Source organism: Manduca sexta, chromosome 7 (assembly GCF_014839805.1).
Source record: "Manduca sexta isolate Smith_Timp_Sample1 chromosome 7, JHU_Msex_v1.0, whole genome shotgun sequence".
NCBI classification, from domain to species: Eukaryota; Metazoa; Arthropoda; class Insecta; order Lepidoptera; family Sphingidae; genus Manduca; species Manduca sexta.
In genome coordinates, this window is record NC_051121.1 from 8,163,160 (window position 1) to 8,184,746 (window position 21,587).

The following is a 21,587-nucleotide window of genomic DNA, read 5'->3' on the forward strand; positions in this document are numbered from 1 at the left end:
AAAATTAGGTTGGCCTTTGGGTTCTGTTAACTTAGAGTAAAATGCTTATTCCCAGTCTTTATTTCTCTACTTTAATGTTTGGCTGTATAGTCAAACACTACAATTGCTGAAGAAATTCAAGTCAATAATCTATACACATTCATTTTAATGATAATATGGGTATTATTTTGTTTTTATTACTTTTATGATTACTGTAAATAGGTCGCTAGTCCTACCCGTGTGAGAAAAAAATGTATATTATGTCGGCATCACCTTTTATAATACAGGATTCATTAAAATTATATTCATTTTTTTTTTTAATACAATTATATAATTTTAATTAATTTTAATTCTGAAAATTTTCGGAAAATATCTATACGAAATATGTTGAAAGACAAGTCTAATGAAATTATTACATAACTAAAACACGAGGAAAACAAAAAGGCTAATCAATAACGATTTGGGCACGTATTAGCGCAAAATCGACATGTTTCGCTCCATCCATCAGGGAGAAAGAGTAGAACTAACTTGTCAGATTGGAGGGTGATCACTCAATCCCTCCCATTACTCGCGGACTATCAGTCAATTGGGAGGACGTGTCCATTGTTTACTCCGAATGACTTTTGCTTTTAGAGTCAACATCACATAATATATAACTTTTACTTACCTAATGAACGTTGTCATATTATATTTACCTCGCTGTCTACGACGAAATGTCACTTTAAACCGAACAACTGTATACTAAAAGTGCCTATAATAAATGCCTTGTGAATATTTAAATTACTCTACGATCTTCAAAAAATATAAATGCAAATAAACCGAAATACTAAACATACAAAATGATTCCATACAACAAATACTCACATGAAAAAACTACTACATAAACTCATCTTAATTTATGAGTGTGCATAACAGAAACATTACCATGCAAGAAAAAACAAAACTCGGTGACTAATACAATGGAAACTGCGGGCGCGGCGCGGCACCGAGATGAAGATAGATGGTGGTGGACGAAACGCGTGGTCACCCTGTCCGCGCGGCCCGTTAGCACGCTTGATCGATGCTCCTGTGCTGTTATGTTCGCCTGGTACTTCGGCGATTGTTACGTAAACATCATAAATATTATTTGATTAGTTGACATGTCCTTAAGGTTTGTAAGGCAAAGTTTTGCGAAACATGGCATTAATCCGTCTTATTTAGAAATATCAACACCACCAGAAAATGAATTATAAAGCACTGCATGGCGAGGGCGCTGTACCACGTTCTTTGGCTTTACAACTTAACTATTCATTCTTACTTGTCGTCGTTGGGTGGTCTAAATTCGACGGTCGAAATTAATATATATATCGCACTCTTAATAAAATAATGACCCATTCCAAAATTGCAAATTTGTGGGAATCGTCAAACGACCAATTTCTGTTTGCGACCTTTTAGTTTTTTCCCTTTTTTTCATGCTACAAGTTTAATTTTATACCTATCTTTAATAAGCTCAATTTTATAGCAACTTCAAAACAAAAGGTAGCAAACAAATATTAGTTTTCCGACGACTGCCACAAATTATCAATTTTGAAATAGGTCATTATTTTATTAAGAGTGCGATATGTAACACATATTAAACATACATTTTATTTCTCTTCACTGCTATAATATGAACTTCAATTATTCCAAGTTTAACACTCCACGGAACGCGCAATATTCTTAAAACGGGGTACAAACCCTTTCTTTACGTATTAGTGTAAAGATATAAGGTCAATTTCATTTACTACAATGTTCTTCAAAGCTAAATGCAGCAGTGCTTTATGAGGTGCTTTGTATCAAAAATAATAAAACGGGAGTGCCCAACCAGACGAACTTTACGACAAATCCACTTCCCAGTGAGGTGCTAAATCATTCATTATAGCTAACGGAGCATGATTTCAATAAATAATTATCATACAAAATTTACCGCATGGCCAAATGCACTAGTAGAGCGCAAGAAAGGTCCTAAAATGTTATGTTTATTAAGTTTATAGCATTGTTTTTATTTTTGTCTAGTCTTTCTTTTTCAGTATTATTTCACACTGTTACTAACATTGTTACCTTAATTGTTTATATTATATTCTTGATATTTAATATAGTTAAGCCGAAATTTAGATTTAATGCATGTTGTGTTCACTTCAAGAAGGTTGTTCACTTTTGTCAATGAACATAATGTAATATTTTTTGTCTTGAACTCTTCTGTATACCGTGTACAACCAGTTTCGTGAACCTAATAAAATAAATAAAAAAGAAGTGGTAACTATTACATAACTTAGTAAGATTACGTGCATTGTTGATTTTACTAGTTCTATCAGTGGTTAAACTATCTTAAATTTCGTAATTTCCCTAATTATCACTATAAATATTACATTACAAGTAATTTGAAACAATTTCTGACAATTAACATTAAACATAGATATTTTTGCACTGTTTTTACTGTTAGTTTTTGCCCGACTATGGAAAAGTAAAAAAGAAAGATTGTTTCGCTCACCTCCGTTTTTTCTATTTTAGGAAAGATTTTAGTGTGAGCTCAATACATTGAAACAGATAATTCATAATAGTGTTTGTGGAATGTAGCTCTGAGTTACATGCTTTACTTACCCATCGGTATTACAGACGTAATTTTCTGTACACATGTATTGATTTAATCTTATGCAAGTTATATAATATGTTAAATTATAATTCAATAAAAAAGGCTTGATTAACTTTTAACGACATAGTAGGTGCATAATAATTTCATGTTGCATAGCTTCTGACCTTATGAACCAAATGAAATATTTTTACACTTATTCTAAATTCAAAACCGAATTCTATATTCAAATAAATTATAGTAACCATAAAAAATAATCAAATATATCACGAGGACAGACTAGAAAAATGGCGACAAAAAGCTAACGTCTCATATAAGATGAGGAAATGTATTCAAGGGGCCCATTTGAGATTCTGTCCCACGCATGTGTCATATAGAGTGGCCCTCCAGGGATAAGGTACGGCAAAAACTGAATATTGCAGATATGTTCGCATTATTGCTACACGTTTCCGTTTCACTTTACGACATGGCTTCTAATATTGGAATCTTGTACAGACAATTTCCGATACGTGTCGTAGAATTTAACATTTCAAAATATTAAAATGTATAAAATTATGCATGTTATTAAAATTAATTAAACCTCGGAAAACTGATTATAATAAAAACCTAATAAATAAACAATAAAAATCGAATATAAATCGGAGATCACACTAAAAAAGATTAGGTTTAACCCGCCTATACTTAAAATAATTTTAAGTTTTTAAGTTTTAAGGCAACTAAATATTATTGTCGCCAAGAATAGTGATTCACCTACTAAAGTACCTATTTTAAAACTCATAAACATCAACATGACAATATTCTGCAAATATTTTTACATTTCCCGCCAAAACTTTCCTATGTAACCAATAAAACAATGCACAGCTGACAAAAAATTCGATATTTTTTATACAAAACTGAAACCAAAGGCACGTCAGATCCGTCGTGAACTAATGGACATATCACATCAAAACCTAATACATAATGTATAAAGGGCGGGATAGTTTCAATAAAAGGATTTTTTGTATGCTCTCTCGCATTGTACAATATTGTTACATCGCACTACGCTAAATATATTCCGTTTGTAAATACATTTTGAATGTCATTCATACGACAAATTGGGACAAAATCTACTGTTAACTTTGAACGAAATAAGGACTTTTTATAGTAACGTTGAAACGAATTCTTGTAAACATATACTTAGTTCTGACAAAAGCGTAGAATGAATACTTCGTCAAAATAATGATTTCTTATGTTTACGCGAATGTTAGACATTGAAATTAAACTACTTTTCGGATTCTATCGCGGTTTTTTATACTTTACTTTTCTCCCGACGTGTTTCAGGGCACTGTGAGCTCATTCTGGATAGATCGGACCACCAACAGCTAAAATTTTAAAAAATTGTATAATTATTAAAATATGTAAGTAGATATTGTAACTTTGACTTTGCGGATGAACAACACGTGACCATGAAGGCTGCAAAGTCTTCGAAACGTCGGGAGAAAACTAAAATATAAAAAACCGCGATAGAATCTGAAAAGTAGTTTAATTTCAACTTCGTCAAAATGTTTGCTCCACGGAATTATAGGAACATTCTTAATCAACTTGGTTAGATAACAATTGTTTATAGCTGTAATCTGGACTCGAACCATTCTGAACATCCTATCTATTCCAGTTATTGTGAATTGCACCGGTTCTTGTTAGGTAGTAATCGTTAATTGGAGTCAGGTGCTGTGAGAGAAAATGCCGGCTACACTATCTGATATCAGTCGAATAAACCTTATGTGTACACTATAACTTGCTAAGGTAATATTTTTATTTGTAAATCACCGTCTTCACGTCGCTTCGTTTGTTTAATGTATTTAATCAATTGTTATTTTTAACTCAAGATCTTGTGTAATAATAATTCAAATTATAAAAAAAAAATAAGTTGAAATTATTTCTATGTATGTTGATAATGTCAAATTAAATCTCGTAGCATATAACTAGGAACAAACACAACACGAGAAAACCAAATTTGAAGTCATTGCATACTTATAGAAGTCCTTACAATCATTTCTTGAATGCTATCAAGGAATCCCATCTAAAACAACAATTCCTTAATAACATAAAGACAGTAATACACGTAGTCAACTAAACGTAACATAAATATGTCATTAGAAAACGAGATCAGTAGTTCAGTGTTAGCATACGGAGTGCGGCACGAGACAGAGCGAATCCGATCTGAAATGCAAACCGCGAGCCAAAGAATCTCATTAGCGAGACGAGACCTCCGTTACCTAAGCCCGATGTGCTATTCTGAAACTGTTCGGTGGAATTGCGTTTCAACTCTTTGGGAAACAATTTTGAGAATGCCTACGTAGGGAAGCGTTTTATGGAAACGGGAAGTGCACGAGTTTTACCGGAATACATAAGATTTGATTATCCCATTACAGAATGTTAATCAGGATCGGGTGAAGTGGTAGCCATGTGAAAAAAAAAAGAAAGTATATGTGCAATATAAGACGCCATCCTAAAAACCTTTTTGAAACCCAAACTATTGTATCGATTAAATATACTATAACTGATGGAAAGTGCAACATTTTCAATTACATTAAAGTATTCAATCTCCTAATCTGTTACCATTATTCACTTATAGAAACGAAAGAAATTGAAAACAACCTCCGGAATAAGCCGGTACAGTCCGCAGCTCAGTGAAGACATCGCGTCTTTGCATTCCCGCCAGCCCGCTCATTGGAAAATCACCGCCGCCCACTGAATACTGAACAGCACCAACAATATCTATTAAATCAGACACAACTCTGTTATGCTCTCCGTATCATATGGACCGAGATTGTGCACTGGATTTCTACCTTTGTGACAGGTAATTTTCTAGTCGGGCGACTGGTTGAAGTTGATTTATTTTAGGTGGTGTTATGGTTTTCTAATATCATACAGGATTCCGTACTCGCCTGCCAGGTTACTACAAATTAATTTTAAATGCAAACGCAAACCTTTCAATACATTCTATTTCTTACCTTTACTATTATTAAAATTTCTCTCACTCCGAATCACATTCGTACCTTCGTCACATTCACAACAAAAAAAACATTTTGTAAAGCGTCCATCAAACTGATTTCCTTGTAGCAACATTAATCGGGCGGGCTATTCAAAAAACGTGAACAATTTCGTCCACTCGGACCCACATCATGTGCACAATACTCGAACGACGTTTTGTCGCCATTTTGGAAAAAAGCGCGCCAAATCGTAATGTCAGAGATGTATATATTTTATTAGCAGACTGTCATGTTTAATTTCTCAATATGTTTTAGTTACACAAATATTAAATGTTTCTAGGGACTAGAACAAAAAGAAAAGCCGATTTAAAATTTCTCAGTTCGAGTTCACGAAGATACATCCACATTCTACATGTATCATCGTGAATTGCACGAACTATGACGTAGATTCGTGACGTTTTCAACATTTCCTAAAAGACTGGGTACGTGAACAATACTAAGACATTGCTCGATACTAAGAAATACACATTGTTAAGAAAGTTTGCAAACAAAAAAGAAATGAAACAAAGTTGCCACACAACACTCAATAAAGCGGACGCTACTGCGACAGTGGTTTTAACAAGGTTCTCTATTTTATACCAAAGAATGGCCCGTGCCATAAAATACTTAAAAATATTATTCCATATAGCTACGATTGCAACATTAAGTTTTATAGTAACACAAACGCCAATGAGACCTACAATTGTGAAAAAAATTATAAGATTTTTACCAGACCTCAAACATTTATTGATTTGGACAAATATCCACGGACTTGAAGAGGAAGGACAGAGATATTTCATAACTAATAAATGCAGGAAAATAAACTGCTATATTACAAAAAATAAGAGTTTGTTCGAAGATACGAGATATTTCGATGGTATAATATTCAATTTGCAAGATGTGAGTGCAGGCCCGCATAACATACCAAGATTGAGAAGCACCAACCAAAAATTCATATTTGCAGCCAATGATTCTGCTGATAATTATCCTGTCTGCAATTCTGTGTACGACAATATATTTAATTGGACTTGGAGCTATAGGTAAGTATAAATAACAAATATCTTCAAGACATTATGTTCTTGTTATTTGTACTTTGCATCGAAGTTTTTGCTTTCGTGTAAGATAAATATTTTCTCAATTTTTTTTTCTTATGAAGCCTATTTATACGCTTATTATAATATTGTCTAAAACAATATTTTACAGAGCTGACTCCATCATTCGCAATAAATTCTTCTCCATTCACAATGTCCACTATGACGGCCCCGAAGATGATTATCGATGGCTCAAAAACATGAAACCGATAGATGAAGTGTTTAAAAGTCAACTGGTAACTAAGAATAAGGCGGCAGCAATATTTTTAGACAAATGTGAGTCTCGAAGCAAACGAGAGGTGTTTTTAGAAAACCTTAACTTCGAATTAGCGAAATACAATTTGAGTGTGGACATTTATGGTAAATGTGGAGTAGAATGCAGTAGGAGTTCAATGAATGCGTGCTATTGGAAGTTAAGGAAGATTTACCATTTCTATATGGCAATGGAGGATTCTCTGGCTGAAGATTATGTTACGGATAGCGTCGTCTACGGATATAGGTATAACGCTGTGCCGATTGTCTATGGTCAAGCTAATTATGAAAGGTATGCTATTGAATGTAAAAGTAATCGATTATAGTATTTAAATTTACTGAAATTTTATTCCTTCAATTAAAACGCCCTTAATTGCAAAAAAATGGAGTCGAAGGGACGGAACAAGATCTCCTGTATATGGCGCTGTTTTTGTTTATTTAAGGTTATAGCTTAAGGTCCATTTCAACTAAACAAGAATTTAAATTCACGTCTAGTTAGTGATTAGTTCTCGCAGTTGAAAGAAAAACGTAAAAATAATTAATATGCATGGATATTTCGGCCCTTAAATTTTTTAGGACGAAATTTTAAAGGCCGAAATATCCATGCACATTAATTATTTTTACGTTTTTCTTTCAACTGCGAGAACTAATCACTAACTAGACGTGAATTTAAATTCTTTACTTGTCAATACTTGTTTAGTTACCCAGATTAAAGGTGAAACAAAATGTATGGAAATGGACCTTAAGCTATAACCTTAATGCAATTAATCATCCTTAAATCACTTACAGGTATCTTCCACCACATTCCTACCTAAATGCACTAGAACTCGGTGAAAAGGAATTGGCAAGAAGCATCCACAACCTTATGAGACACAAGGAACAGTACTTCAAATACTTTAACTGGAGGAATCACTATGTAATAAAGGCGACACCTATGCTGAACGGCTGCGCTCTGTGCGAAACTCTGAACAACCCGGCGTGGTTAGTGCAGAAGGGTAGTTACTCCGAGTTCAGGAAGTGGTGGAACCCCGAGTACGAGAATCGGTGTGCTTTCTATACAAGATTTCTTTAGTACGTTGGATATAAAAAACCGCATAACAATTTTTATTAACGTAGAGTGTTTTTACTATAGAATGAGGCTATGGAAGTATGACTAAACAGTGACTAACTTAAACTCATTATCAAAATAATTTTGTGTTATGATTTCTTATGTTTACGCGAATATTAGACTTCGAAAAAAAATTATTTTTCGGATTTCACCGCCGTTTTTTATATTATGATTTTCTCCCGACGCGACGTTTCAAAGACATTTTAGCCTTCATGGTCTCGGGACGAATTCAAACCGATAATTTAAAAAACCGCAACAAAATCCGAAAAAAAACTAATTATGTGTTACTTAAACGTTTATACATAGAGTAATAAGTTAATATATAATCATCACTAAATTATTTTACCAATTAATGAACAGAGCTTAAAACGTTAACGCGCATGCATTATTCTACTTAATTATGATTGGGTTATATTCAAACCGCAATAACTATGTTATAATTATTCGACACCAAACCCAACATGTTGACAATTAAAACTTCTGTAATCACAGATATTGCTCTAGGTTTCAAAGTTCTAATTTGATTTTTTTAACTAATACGTCTAGTTTTAACCACAAAATCGTCTGCACATACAGAAACAACAGCGATGGCCTAGATAGGAATGGAACGGACTGCCGAGACGAATGTCTGTAATCACTAAACCCAAGGGCACGCAACTCTGGCTATTCTAAAAAGTTATGTGTGTATTCTTAGTGAAAGATCGCATGCTTTACGATAAAGGAAAACAGCAGGAGGAAACTTACATATTTTAGAAGTTCCCCAAAAGAATTATGAAGGTGGGTGAAGTGTACCAAACCGCGGTAGACCAGCGTGGTGGACTAAGGCCTGAAACCCTCTTATTAGAAGAGATCTGTGCCCAGAAGTGGGACAGTACATCATACAGGGTTGATATTATTATTATATACAGTTATTATCCAGCAAAAAACCTCCTCCAACCTTATATTTAAAAATGCCTATGATTAATGATATCTTCAGACCGAAATTATCCAATCTCTAGTTACTAATTATCAAAATTTCTTCAATTAATAAAACATAATTTAGACTATATTCAACAGACATTTACGACACAATTCGTCCAACAGCACACAATCATTGGCCGAACAAAATCACGCCCGCGCCCCGCACGATCGGATTAAAAGTTTAAATTATTTCAACAGATTAACAACGTATGATAAAACCTTATATTCATCGGATATTGTCCGCACTTCGGGTGCGATGTTAATTTAACTTTAAATCCTGTTTTTGGCCAGATTGCTTCACCACTTTTACTTATAGTGTATGCAAAGCGTTTTCGATTAATGTTTTTACGTGAGAAAGGAATAGGATGGATATGAATATTTAATTTTTATTATAAGTCGTTTTATTTAAATTCAAGGTTTATTGCACTCCACAGTCATTTTATACATAAGATGTTACATTTTAATACGCGAGACATAATCGTGGACCGTGTCGGGCACAGCAAAGTTTCAAGAGAGGGAGAAAATATATTTACTCGTATCACGTACTACGCAGTATATGGCATCTACATTATTTGTTAAAAATATTAAGATAAGCTAAACTCAAACGTTTATATTCTCCTTTTTTACAAAATATAAAACATATTTTAGAGCACATCTGTATAAAAACACATTCTTATAATAATTAAGTAGTTGTTTAAAAAATGAAAAACCAATATAACTTTAAGATTACAATATGGAGGGCGCTACCAAACCACTATCTACCGAAATTTATTGCAGACCTACTGTCTAAGTTAATAACACAATTACAATTTAATTTTATTTTATTATTTTAATATGTACCTAATTGTTTGAAAAATCAAAAAAGAATAAAGATATTATATTATATCCTTTCCTGATTACAACTCTACCTCAAAACAATATAACCTAAAAAAATGTGCATCCACAAACACCCCTGATTCCAATCGAAAAGACAATAAATCGGGACCAATCAAATCTCCTACGGCTTTGATTAATAAGTAACTATTCGCCAGTGGCTTCAGATAAGCTCTATATTAAGTGAGGTAAGTACATAAGTCAGAGGAAAGTTGCAGCTCAAGTTAAGCCGCCAATACTAAGCTGTTTGCGGTCGGAATTCGCTTCATTTTTAATGAACCTCGGCTTCTCAGCCGTGTGAAGAGTTAAGAAATTGTTTCTTGAACGATTTTCTTCAAGAAAGTTCTGCGGCTTACTATAGCCGGTGGTCGATAGGCTAAAGTTCTTGCATGCACCTGTTTTTATGCAATGGTTAGGCTATAGGCATATAGAAATTGATTTCATTTTGGAATAATATGTTTGATTAAAATATTGATATATCATAAAACAGTTAAAGAAACGAATTAAATGTATTCGAAAAAAGAGATAACACTAAGATAGTTGTTTTTCTTTATTGGTTTAACGAGCTTGCCATTCGTCTGATGTTAAGCGATACGACCACCCATAAATAGTAGAAACATCATCCAATACCATGAATCACAAAGTTTTGTTTGGTATTCCACCGCGTTCGCCATCCTGAGACATGAGATGTTAAATCTTATAATATGCAGTAGTTACACTGGCTACAATATCCTTCAAACCGGAACACAACAGTGTCTACACACTGCTGCTTTGCGGCAGAAATAGACATTGCGGTGATATCTACCCAGGCGGACATATGAGAAACCTACCACCAGTAAACTAAATCTATCAACTAAAATATTTTTAGTAAGTATTGATTATTATTTTATTCAGTCAAATAGCACTGGAACTTTCATATAGACGCGAACCAATCAGCTTCAAAACATACTCTGATGTTCAATATACGGTATTAACACATTATGTTTACAAAACATAAAGTGTAAATTAAACATCAATATCATTTTAAAATGTAGTCCGCTGACATTCCCACTCAAAATATATTGTAAATGAACAAGTAATTAGTAAATGAGCAGCTCCATTCAGCAGCCCTATTAATATAGCACCAATTTAGTTCGCAGATGATTTTGTACGAAATTTTCATTTAATTTGTTTTCGGAATACCAATTAACTTGTACATTTTATACGCACGTCACATTTTAATAAACAGCAAATAAAAAGGCACTGTAATTATATTTATTTGTTGTGTTGGATTTCATAGTAAACCCATGTTATATTATGCTCTTTAATAATCTATTTTCTTTACTTATTTCAACTAGGAATGTTATGGAGCTCCGTAACCTAACCGTATCCGTTACAAAAGTTACGACAGGTTTTTTTTCACCGCTCGCGCGCCACGTAATCATGCATAATTTTTTTTTGTTATTTTTAGTCATAACAACCTCTTTCATAATAGTCATCTTTTATTTGTGTGTAGGTATATACTTAATTTAATAAAGTGAAGGAAAAGTGTTGTATTACGTAACTAAATTGATTTATAAGGACAAAATGCGTCTAAAGCAAAGTTTCATTTGGAGATTTTTTGATCAAGTTAATGTTAATTTTGCAAAATGTAAACAGTGTGATAAAAACTTTTCACGGATAGGAAGTAGCACTATTTCGCTGAAACTTCATCTCAAATCAAAACACAGAGGTTTTCAGAACATCCATGTCCCCTAATTAGTTCATCGATAATTAATTCGTAATTGACGATGACGACGAACGATAGTTAGTAATCGACGCTCTACTGTAGTACATACTATTTTTATTTTACTTTAATATATTATCCCTAACCGAAACTAAAGGATAATCCGAAATAATTACATATCCGAAACCGATATAATTTTATTCCTATATCCATATCCGTATCCAGATCCGAAATTTGATATCCATGACATCCCTGATTTCAACCATATAAACGTTATAATTTACTACGAATTTGTAACTAATTAGAAGATACTTAAAATCAAAATTTGTAAAGCTAAAAAGATTCCAACTAGTCGAAATGATCACGATCCCAAAACATCACTAAAATATTTCCCGCCATTCTGTCACCCTGAACCAATTATAAAACTTTCACACACAAAGCGATGGAAAACACAAACAGATGTAAATGAAGCTATAATTCCCCTCAGTTATTAAGCCGCATGTATCAGGACTCATCTCCACGTAAATTCCAAGCTCATCTTTCACGGGCCAAAACACAGTTAATTACTATGCTAAACGTTCGTCGTCCCGCTGGCTGCCTTTCGCATAAGTATAGTTTTTGCGAGCGTTCGAGCCCCATCTAAATTTCTAATCGGCCTGCAATTCTCCAAGAGCTAATAAATTCTAATAGATATACGAAAGCGGACAAGATATGCCAAAATTATGGACTTTGAGGGAATTAAGCCAATTAATTATATGTGCATATGATAACACGCACTCAAGTCACTGTGATTCGAATCTTGAGTGTCAACGTTAGTTTACGGGCATGGTTTCAGGTAGCAGCGAATAAACAAGCCGAGAAGGTTATTTAACTAGAAGCTTGGTAATAATTATGCGCTACAAAAGAAATTGGCTTTTTTTCCGCTAGTAACATCCTATTCTTCCTTCTTAATAATTATGTACTTACTCTCTTTCCTCGACAAGATAATAATGTACATCACTGTACCTAGAATACGTTTATATAGACTATAATTATAGTTATCCGATCAAATAAATAGATACGCAACAATTTCTTTAAACATAGAGAAGTTCAGAAGACTGAACAAATATAATATAATTAATTATAAGCGGCTTAGGAATGACATACTCTGTCTGTCTGTGGCGCACTTCCTCGAAACACGGTTGAAGAGACCGATGGTCGACACATGCATCATACTCTTGAACGGGTCCTCCTTTTGTGGACTAATCTGCCAATTCGTTTAAGTAATATGTATAACTAAATAATTTAAGAACTAATTATATTGTGATTCTTGAGAAGATTGTGCGTTCGTACAGAAAATGAAAATTACTATTTTGCAACAATATGAACTGATTTTGAAAAGATCACCACTAGAATTTCTTGCCCGTTCTTCTCTATTGGAAACTGCTTTCCAAATTGGTAGTAGAGAACAAATATAAGTAAAACTAAACAATGTTTAATGTTTTAATGATTCAAATAAATTATTCCATTTCGTTTCAACATAGAACCTATAAGCATCAAGAGGGAGCTAATTTTCTGGTTGAACTTTCCGAAACTGTGTTCCAAGGTAAACAGGCAGTTCCATTAAACATTTTCACAAGTCGTCCTTGCACCGTAGCGTTACAGTTTAACATTTTGATCTCGCTTTGAAAAAACTGAGCTAAGACTAATAGTAATGAAAACACTGACACGAATAAAAACAAAATGCAGGTTAGTTTTAAAATTTCGGCTGTGAAGCATTTGTTTTATTTTTATACTACTGACGGGACAAGCAAGTAGCTCGCCAGACGGCAAGAACTATATATACCCCTCCATAACAGAGAGCACCCTCTAAAACTTCAGATTAGAAAGATTGCGTGAACCCGTACTGCGATTATTATAATCAATTAAAATTATTATTTCATAACCTGCTTTTGTCTTATTGGTAATGTAATAATATCATTATTATCAGGACCACGATCCTTTGTTAGATTTCCGTTTTCTGCATATTTTTGTGGGTGATTTGACACTTGAAACTTGACCAAAAAACTTAAACATAAATCCATTTAAGAACAATGCTGTTGAAAACAAAAACGTAAATTTACTTGTAGATTAGTTCCATCACAACTCAATATATCTTTAAAAGAAAGCGCAGAAATGAAGGCAAATTTTCTCAAGTTTTAAAATGAAATAGAAAAAGCAATCCGGCACTCCGGCACGGTAGCAGTACATTTGCGTAGGTAAATTAGTTACTATTTCTGTTTGTGAACAAGTTAGATTGCCTCCTTGACTTCGCGAGCTTCTATAATTTTTCCTTGGATTAAGCAAACCAGACTAAATCCCAGTCTTATCTCAAACAGAATAGATTTGAAGTAGACTATATTAGTTATTCATTTTGAATCCCCGACGAAAAAAAGGGGTGTTATTAATTTTAGGGAGGGTATCTGCGTGTATGGCTTTCTGTGGCATCTTAACTACCAGATGAATGGATTAACTTTGGTGCGGTTTTTTTGTGTGAAAACTGATAGGATCGAGATGGTTCTTAGCTATAATTTATGAAGATATATTCAGGCGTCATTTTTTTTGTGAAATAAATATATACTAATATATCTATAGTATATGATAAACGTAAAAAACAAAAATTACTCAAATACCTTGCCACTCTATCTGGACCCCAATCCGCTTACCATCAGGTGCAGTGGGGTCGAAAAAGCGAAAAGAATATACGTTGAAGTACATCCGCTCATTTCCTATTTTCACGGGTCTCATTGATTTAAAAGTCTTTTATTTTTTAAAAGGAACAACAACTCACAAAACATACATCGATGCCTGATTGATACATGTTTTCAAATAAAAAGCTTATATTAAATTTGATATACTGTTACCTTGGTGGTATTTCCAATATATGACAACCTTGAGGTGATCCTGCCATATGAAGTAGTCTGCGGGAAAGTTAAAACAATCAGATATAACAGAAAAGTTAGAGATGTGTGCCATTAAGTTTTGAACCTACGGACATTCGTCTCGGCAGTCCATTCCACTCCCAACTTATCACCACTCTTTGGGCTCATAAGAATGTGTGGTAAAGGTGGTAAATAATAAAGGTGTTGGATAAGTAAATAAAGATTGAGGCTCAATGTTAACGAAATTTAATTTTAAAAGTTTGAAATAAAAATATAATTCAGTAAAATTTCAACCGCCAATTCAAAAAATCTTTAAACGATCATATTTTTTTTATTTTAAAATTTTTTTTTTTTGTATATTAGGAAAATCTGTTCGCGAAAATATCCCATCACACTCCTGGGCCAGACAGATGAGTCAATAATTGCAAAATTTAAATATGTGATGTGAGTAGATATGTAATGCTGATTTGTTATGGAATAGTAATCGTATGTATGATAAGGAAACCTCTTAGGATGGGAGGAGGAGAGAAGGCTAGGAGCTGTTCGCGAGCCCTCATAGGCCTCAATGTGAATTGGCAACCATGAGGTATAGACACTTAACTGTGTGCCTAGGACCGTGATACTACCCTCACAATTCCTTCCCAGCTATTCCTTCCTAACTTTCCTCCAGGACCCTGCAGTCACTAAGCCGGAGGATTCCGGTATCCCATTCGCGGGTTTCCCCCGGTATTGACTGCGGGGTCCGATACCCAAGAAAAAAACTATATGGTAAGTACTAACCTTAAAGAAAATATATCTTCAAGATTGTTTATTCAAAATTTTATACACGTCTATGCGCTGAGATCCGATCTTACACTTGTAAAAGTATACAGGTATTTGTCAAATTTATCCACGCAAACGTGACATCTCAGCAAAATATTTTTTAGACTCTCGTGAAAAACTGATTTTGTTCATTTGTTATTCATTTACATGTCTATACAATATTACTTCAAATATATATTTTTTTAAATATCTACAACCTACTCGTGAGGTGTAAGATCGGACTACATAATACTTTAACACATCCCGGATCGGTAAACGTTTGCAACACGCAGTCGCAATTTTATTTAATAGTTCGATTTTTGTTTTTAAATAACTAAGTACCTACTAAGATCAAAATATATTCCTTCCGTAGACTTGAGAATTCCCTTAAATCTAGACGGTCTCAGATAACATATTTTATAACATACTAGCTGACCCAACAGAAGTTGTCCCTTCTTAACTATGAATTTGCATGATTTGCATGGCGTATTCTGTCAATTGTTGACAATTATTTCAAACAATTGACAGTTACGTAAAATTAATATTTTCGTTAAGTTTTCTTCAATGTTCTAATTTACCGCGTAATTTTTTTAATTTTTTCATTCATAAGAACCTTCTCCTGACAATAACAAACACAACAAAAAAAAATTGTGAAATCGATCTAGCCGTTCACGCGTGATGCCGTGACCAAGGGAAATAGGGATTCCTTTTTATATATATATAGATAATTTAGCTACTACTTATTTACCACTTAGCTTACCAAGAGAAATATATACCTATTTTAATTTTCTTCCAAGGCTGTACAATTCTAAATGTCGTTGCAAAGTGCAAATAAAATTTTAAAACTATCTGATTGACAACTAAATTGACAAGTGAATAAAAACAATTACGAGTATTTGTTTAGAAATAAGAGATAGAACGAAGGAAATTATCCAATAAGAACAATAGTAAAATAATCACCATCACATACCAATATGAAATTTTATAGTAACTTGAAAGATTTTGTGATCCTTTGTTTTAAAAGTTAGGTTATATTTATATGACTCAGGTGGTGATTGCAAATGATTGGCGATTTTTGATGTGCCTTTTGAGTGGTTGTATTACCTTATAGGGGAGAGGAGACTGTGTATTTGTTGCTGACGTTATTGTTCAGTTTATATTAAGTTTTCGTGATGAGTGAACGTGAGGGACCTAGTAGTTCAGGATCGGAAGGACCTGACAAGGATAAAAACAGGACTCCTTCACAGCCTGTGCCAGCTGGATCGCGGTACGTCATTATTACTGTATTATGAAATTTTAAATCATGGATAAATATCGAAGATTTGGTAAAGGCATTAAAACATAAAGCCTTTGTGTTAAGCATAACAATATCAGGCTTTTCCTAGTATCATAATATAAGTACAAGGAATATATAATATGCTTTATCTAACTATTAATTATTTTAAAGTTTACACGATATAGTACAATAAAATCGACTGACCTAAATACTCTGGTGGTACACATTGCAGCCACAAATACTTCACTTCATATTAAAATAAAACATTATTTATTAGCATTATCTTTATCTACAATATGTCATATACAAGGACTCGATCAACTTCCATTCCAGGAATGCCAGTTACTATGCAAGTGAGCCTATTCAGTTCAGAGTCCGTGGCTCCACTATTACAGGAGCCTCACCCCCTAAGTTTGTTACTCTAGAGGATATTATGAAAGCGGCACATGGCATGCAGAACATGGCCTTGGCACACGAAATTGCTGTTGACAAAGACTTCAAATTAGAGCCTTTTGAGCCACCAGACAACAGGTAAAAAAAGCAAAAAAAAATTTTTGTTTGTATTTCCTAAACATATTTTAAATTCAAATTATTGACATTGATAAAATTAAATGAGAAAGTATTATGTTCAGTTTTCAATTAAACAATGATTATTTTTCACAAGTATTTAGAGAACATGCTTTATTATAAAGCAATAAACTGTGTTAATTATGTTTTTAAAAGAAACTTTTGTTTTTAGCAGATAAAAATTCTTTGTTAAGTATATCAGTAATGTAACAACTAACAAGACAAAGAAACCTATCTAATAACCTTGACTTAATAATTTTAACACACCTTTATTTAACAGTAGTATTTATTTTTGTTAATAATATTTCAGTTATCAAAAACTAGTAAAGGAAACAATGCACAAGGCATACTTTGATATATTAAGGGAACAATTAAATTCTGATCCTCCAGAATACAAACAGGCTCTTGTATTACTTGAAGATGTGAAACAGGTAAAAAATATTAAAAAAGTATTTCCATGTTGCAAAGCAGAAACATATTTTACAAAAAGTTGAATGTTTACATATGATATCATGTGGGACAGTAGATTTCAAGTCTAATTTGCCAATTCCTACACTTTGTTTCCACTATACTTTAATGGAAATGCATACTTATTTGATTATAACATGCTCCTTGTAAACCAAATTTAATTAGAATTTCATGGAATTTCCACAGGGCCTATTCTCGATTCTCTTACCACGTCATGTACGCATTCGAGAGATGATCGAAGAAGTACTAGACACAGACTTCATCAAGCAGCAGGCTGAGAACAACAGCCTAGACTTCCACAAGTATGCTAAGTTTGTTATGGATTTGATGGCAAAGCTCGCAGCTCCCGCTAGAGATGAGATGATACAGAATATCTCAACATTAACTGACACAGTGAGTATATTTGTAACAATAACATTACTTTACAGTTTTGGACAATTCAGCAACATTTTTCTTTGTTATGGTGAGTTGCCTTCTGAGATAAGCTAGTCTCTGTTCAGTGAAAACTATGATAAGATTCTGGATACTGTAAGCCCTTCAAATAATTATTAATACTACTTCTGGGTAAATTTGGCCTCAAATGTTGAAAAGTGATTTGTTTTCTCTTCAATTTTGAGTTAATGTGAATGATACTGTTATTTAAAATATTCATTAGTTACTAATTGTTTCAGGTAGATGTGTTTCGCGCGATATTAGAAACATTAGAAGTACTGAAACTTGACCTGGCTAACACACTCATTGCTATGATACGTCCACATGTCCAGCAAGAGAGTGTGCAGTACGAACGGACCAAGTTTGACGAGATGCTCAAACTATCTGAAGGTTAATATTTACTTCATTTCTATACTATTGTTTTTTTAGTTATGTGAATATTAAATATGTCCATTTAAAAATAACGATTGATTTGACTTCACAAACTATGGCACACCATTATAAACTTGTTTATACAGTATGTAAGATTTATTTATAAGTTATGAGTAAGTGAATTAAGATTATTATTTATAAACATGAGTCAAATAAGTCAATCACCAGTTTTAAGTTTAACGACCAATTGCCTTTATAGAAATTTGCATATCAGTCAAATATATGTAATATAAGTAAAATTTTTTTGCTTTGTTTTTAGATGGCCTACAGCACACCCGCGAATGGCTCAAACGGCATATAGACAAGACTGGATTAAGTATACCTGTCACAGATCAGGTTGTTATAAGAAATATTACAGCACAAACCTTGGCTAAGGCTTACCTCGAACTGTTAGAGTGGGACGGCTCTAAAGAATATCCAGAGGTGAGTTTCTGAACTTGATAGACATGATGTAAAGTACATATAATGTTAAGTAAGTAAGTTATATCAGTCATAAAACGATGTTTTCATTCATAATAAAATTGTAACCTGTTTGTATTATATTCAGCTGTCCATGTAGATAGTTTCTGTGTATTTTACTACAAATAAGAATTAATATTAATATTTCTTCTCTCTCACCTCCACTTTACTTGAAGTCATCCTGTGTATATTACTGTATTCAATGTTCAACATATGATAAGGGACTAATTCTATGTTAATTTTTCATTGCATTTCAGACTGTAGCTCTGGATGCTCCGAGGTTCGCTGAGCTAGGCACACAGGTGTACCGGTTGATATGCGTCGCGTCGCTCCTGCTGGCCAGTCCCTCATGCTCCAGTGATCCCGAGACGACTGCTAGACACAAGCAGTCGCTCAAGGACAAGATCATCATCATTGTTGATGATGCTTCTAATGATATGTGAGTAGCATACTAAGGCTATGCTTATGGTTAAAAAAAAACTAACAGCATATTTCAAAATATAAGGCTGTTTTAAATATCATTTTTTGTATGTTGAAGCCTAATATTTTTTTATCTCATAGTGAATTAAGAGCTGTGCTGCCATCAGTCGCTGAAGAAGTAATCCTGGTGACAGATCAACTACTGGAAAATGTAAATCAACAGCCGTTAACTTCTGAAACTAAAGAACTCATTAGAACACAGATTACTTCGCTTGCGGACCCTGAACATAGAGTCCGAGAGATTGTTCGTGAGTACTTCTATTATATTCGTTTATGACATGACGAAAAAGAAACGACGCGACGTAAGAAAGTAACTTTCAACCTGTCCTAAGAAAATAGCTCTTGTCATAATCTTCTCAATTAGATATTTGAATTTGTTTTGTGTCACATAATAATAAGTTATAATAAAATTAAAAATCATATTCTCTTCAGAAAAATATTTATAAATAATGAACAAAACAGGTTAGATTATTAGATTAAATTACGATTTTTTTTATTTTCAGGCCAACGAGTATTCGAGTTTCTCAAAATAATCCTGGTTTGCGCCGGAGGATCGCGTCAGATTCCGGTCGGACTGTCAGCTTTATCACGCGAGTTGACGTCGATATCTGGCACGTTGTTACGCTACGTCATGCACAACAAAGCAGTCTTCACCAATTACTACATGGACATAATTGCTGAAGAATTGAGTAGAAACTAAAAGAATCTGTTTAGTATCAATTTTTAACACGTAAAAATAGTTCTTGTTATAATTATGCTACGACGTATTATTATGTGCGTTAATGCAATGTATTCATTATATAAATTCGTTCTTTATATCGATAAGAAATATTATTACAATGAGCTGACTTATACATGTCGTGATGAAATCAGCATTCTATACTCTTGAAAACTGTAGAATAGTGACTGGTTCATATTTTAAAAACTAAAATAATAAGGCTTTTACCGCCTAATTTTTACTAACAGAAAGATTTTTTGTATTTTTATAAGCAAACATACATTTCAGAAATTCAGTACAAGTCATTTGTATGGAATATACAATAGAATCCATCACATCAATATTGATCAAATAACTTTATACACAAATATTAAATGGTTCTCAAATAAGTGCATTTTTACATGATATTGTATCGCCGTAGTCCGCTCTGAAGTCACAACGGATGACTGTGGACTTGAAAGTGTATTAGACAGATGATGCAATTGATGATGATGGAATTCAGAGCCAGCTAGAAGTATGGTAACATACAATTAACGCCAATTTTTATGATCGTCATGAAGTTAGTTGTTAAGCATGATTAATGTTTGTTAGCATCCCAAACAATATGGCGGTGTTTGCAACCAACTTCAGACCATATAATGATAAGCTAATTTAAAAGCATTTATAGCTATTATCAAAACAGTTTCGACTTAATGTATTTTACCCATTATTGAGCTAAGCATTCCGTGTTTGTATATCGTTGTTGCCTAGTCAATAAAACGGTGCTTTATACAAAATAATAAAATGAAAAACTATTCAAAATATCTGATAAATATCAGACTCTGCGAAAAATCTAGATTTTTTCTATTTAATTATACAACAAAGCAATGTATTTATTTATGAATGTATTTATTATAATACGATGAAATTATCAAGCGTTCTAAAGGATTCTGCTGTTATATAAAAAATATTTGTTAGAGCTCAATCACATGAAATCATGTGCTTGGATATAGCATTTGGATATGCCCTAATTATTTTTAGATGTTTAATATCTCAATTTTAAAAACATAATCTTTTATATCCCATATAGATATTTCGATATTCCAGTTTTGAGATTACGTAATTTTATTATATAAAATACAAAAAAAAAAAGTGGAACGAAATGTACGAGAAGTTAGTTAAATTCTTTGAGTACGTTGTTTTGCATATTTATTTATTATAATTAACTGCTTTTGTGAAAAATGTTATGACTAATAAAATTATTATTACCAAGTAAAATTGGTACCTATGTTTCACATTATCACAAAAACTAAATAGTAAGGAATATGTTGTCAATCTAAAACAGCTTCTTATTATCAAAGGAAGGAACAAATTAATTTTATGTTGGTAATGTTTGTTTACTTGTAACCAATGGATGCCGCACTAATAAAGTATCGATAAAGTATAGTGATGTGTTTTATTCGTAATGAAATTCATGAAATTGATTAA

The 21,587-nt window shown here is 33.1% G+C and overlaps 2 protein-coding genes across 2 annotated transcripts in view; both read left to right on the top strand.

Annotated features, from left to right (window-relative positions):
- LOC115446772 (alpha-(1,3)-fucosyltransferase C) overlaps positions 1 to 8,188 on the top strand; it is a 45,795-nt gene extending 37,607 nt beyond the window's left edge. Inside the window, exon 2 of the mRNA XM_037436318.1 lies at positions 7,731 to 8,188. Coding sequence (XP_037292215.1) covers positions 7,731 to 8,013 — 283 coding nt within the window. The 3' untranslated portion in view covers positions 8,014 to 8,188. The remainder of the gene's footprint in view (positions 1 to 7,730) is intronic.
- A 7,929-nt stretch (positions 8,189 to 16,117) lies between these two features.
- Positions 16,118 to 21,545, top strand: LOC115443602 (T-complex protein 11-like protein 1). Its single transcript, XM_030169102.2, has 9 exons — positions 16,118 to 16,555; positions 16,898 to 17,095; positions 17,442 to 17,562; positions 17,786 to 17,992; positions 18,271 to 18,421; positions 18,723 to 18,886; positions 19,180 to 19,361; positions 19,484 to 19,650; positions 19,906 to 21,545. The coding sequence occupies exons 1-9, from the start codon at positions 16,461 to 16,463 to the stop codon at positions 20,100 to 20,102; spliced, it is 1,482 nt and encodes a 493-aa protein (XP_030024962.1). The 5' UTR covers positions 16,118 to 16,460; the 3' UTR covers positions 20,103 to 21,545.
- The last annotated feature ends 42 nt before the right edge of the window (positions 21,546 to 21,587 follow it).

Bases quoted from the DNA above. Each gene is read 5' to 3' on its own strand.
- LOC115443602 (XM_030169102.2), top strand. From the start codon at position 16,461: ATGAGTGAACGTGAGGGACCTAGTAGTTCAGGATCGGAAGGACCTGAC. The intron at 17,563-17,785 runs GTAAAAAATATT...GAATTTCCACAG, and splicing joins TACTTGAAGATGTGAAACAG to GGCCTATTCTCGATTCTCTT. The intron at 17,993-18,270 runs GTGAGTATATTT...TAATTGTTTCAG, and splicing joins TCTCAACATTAACTGACACA to GTAGATGTGTTTCGCGCGAT.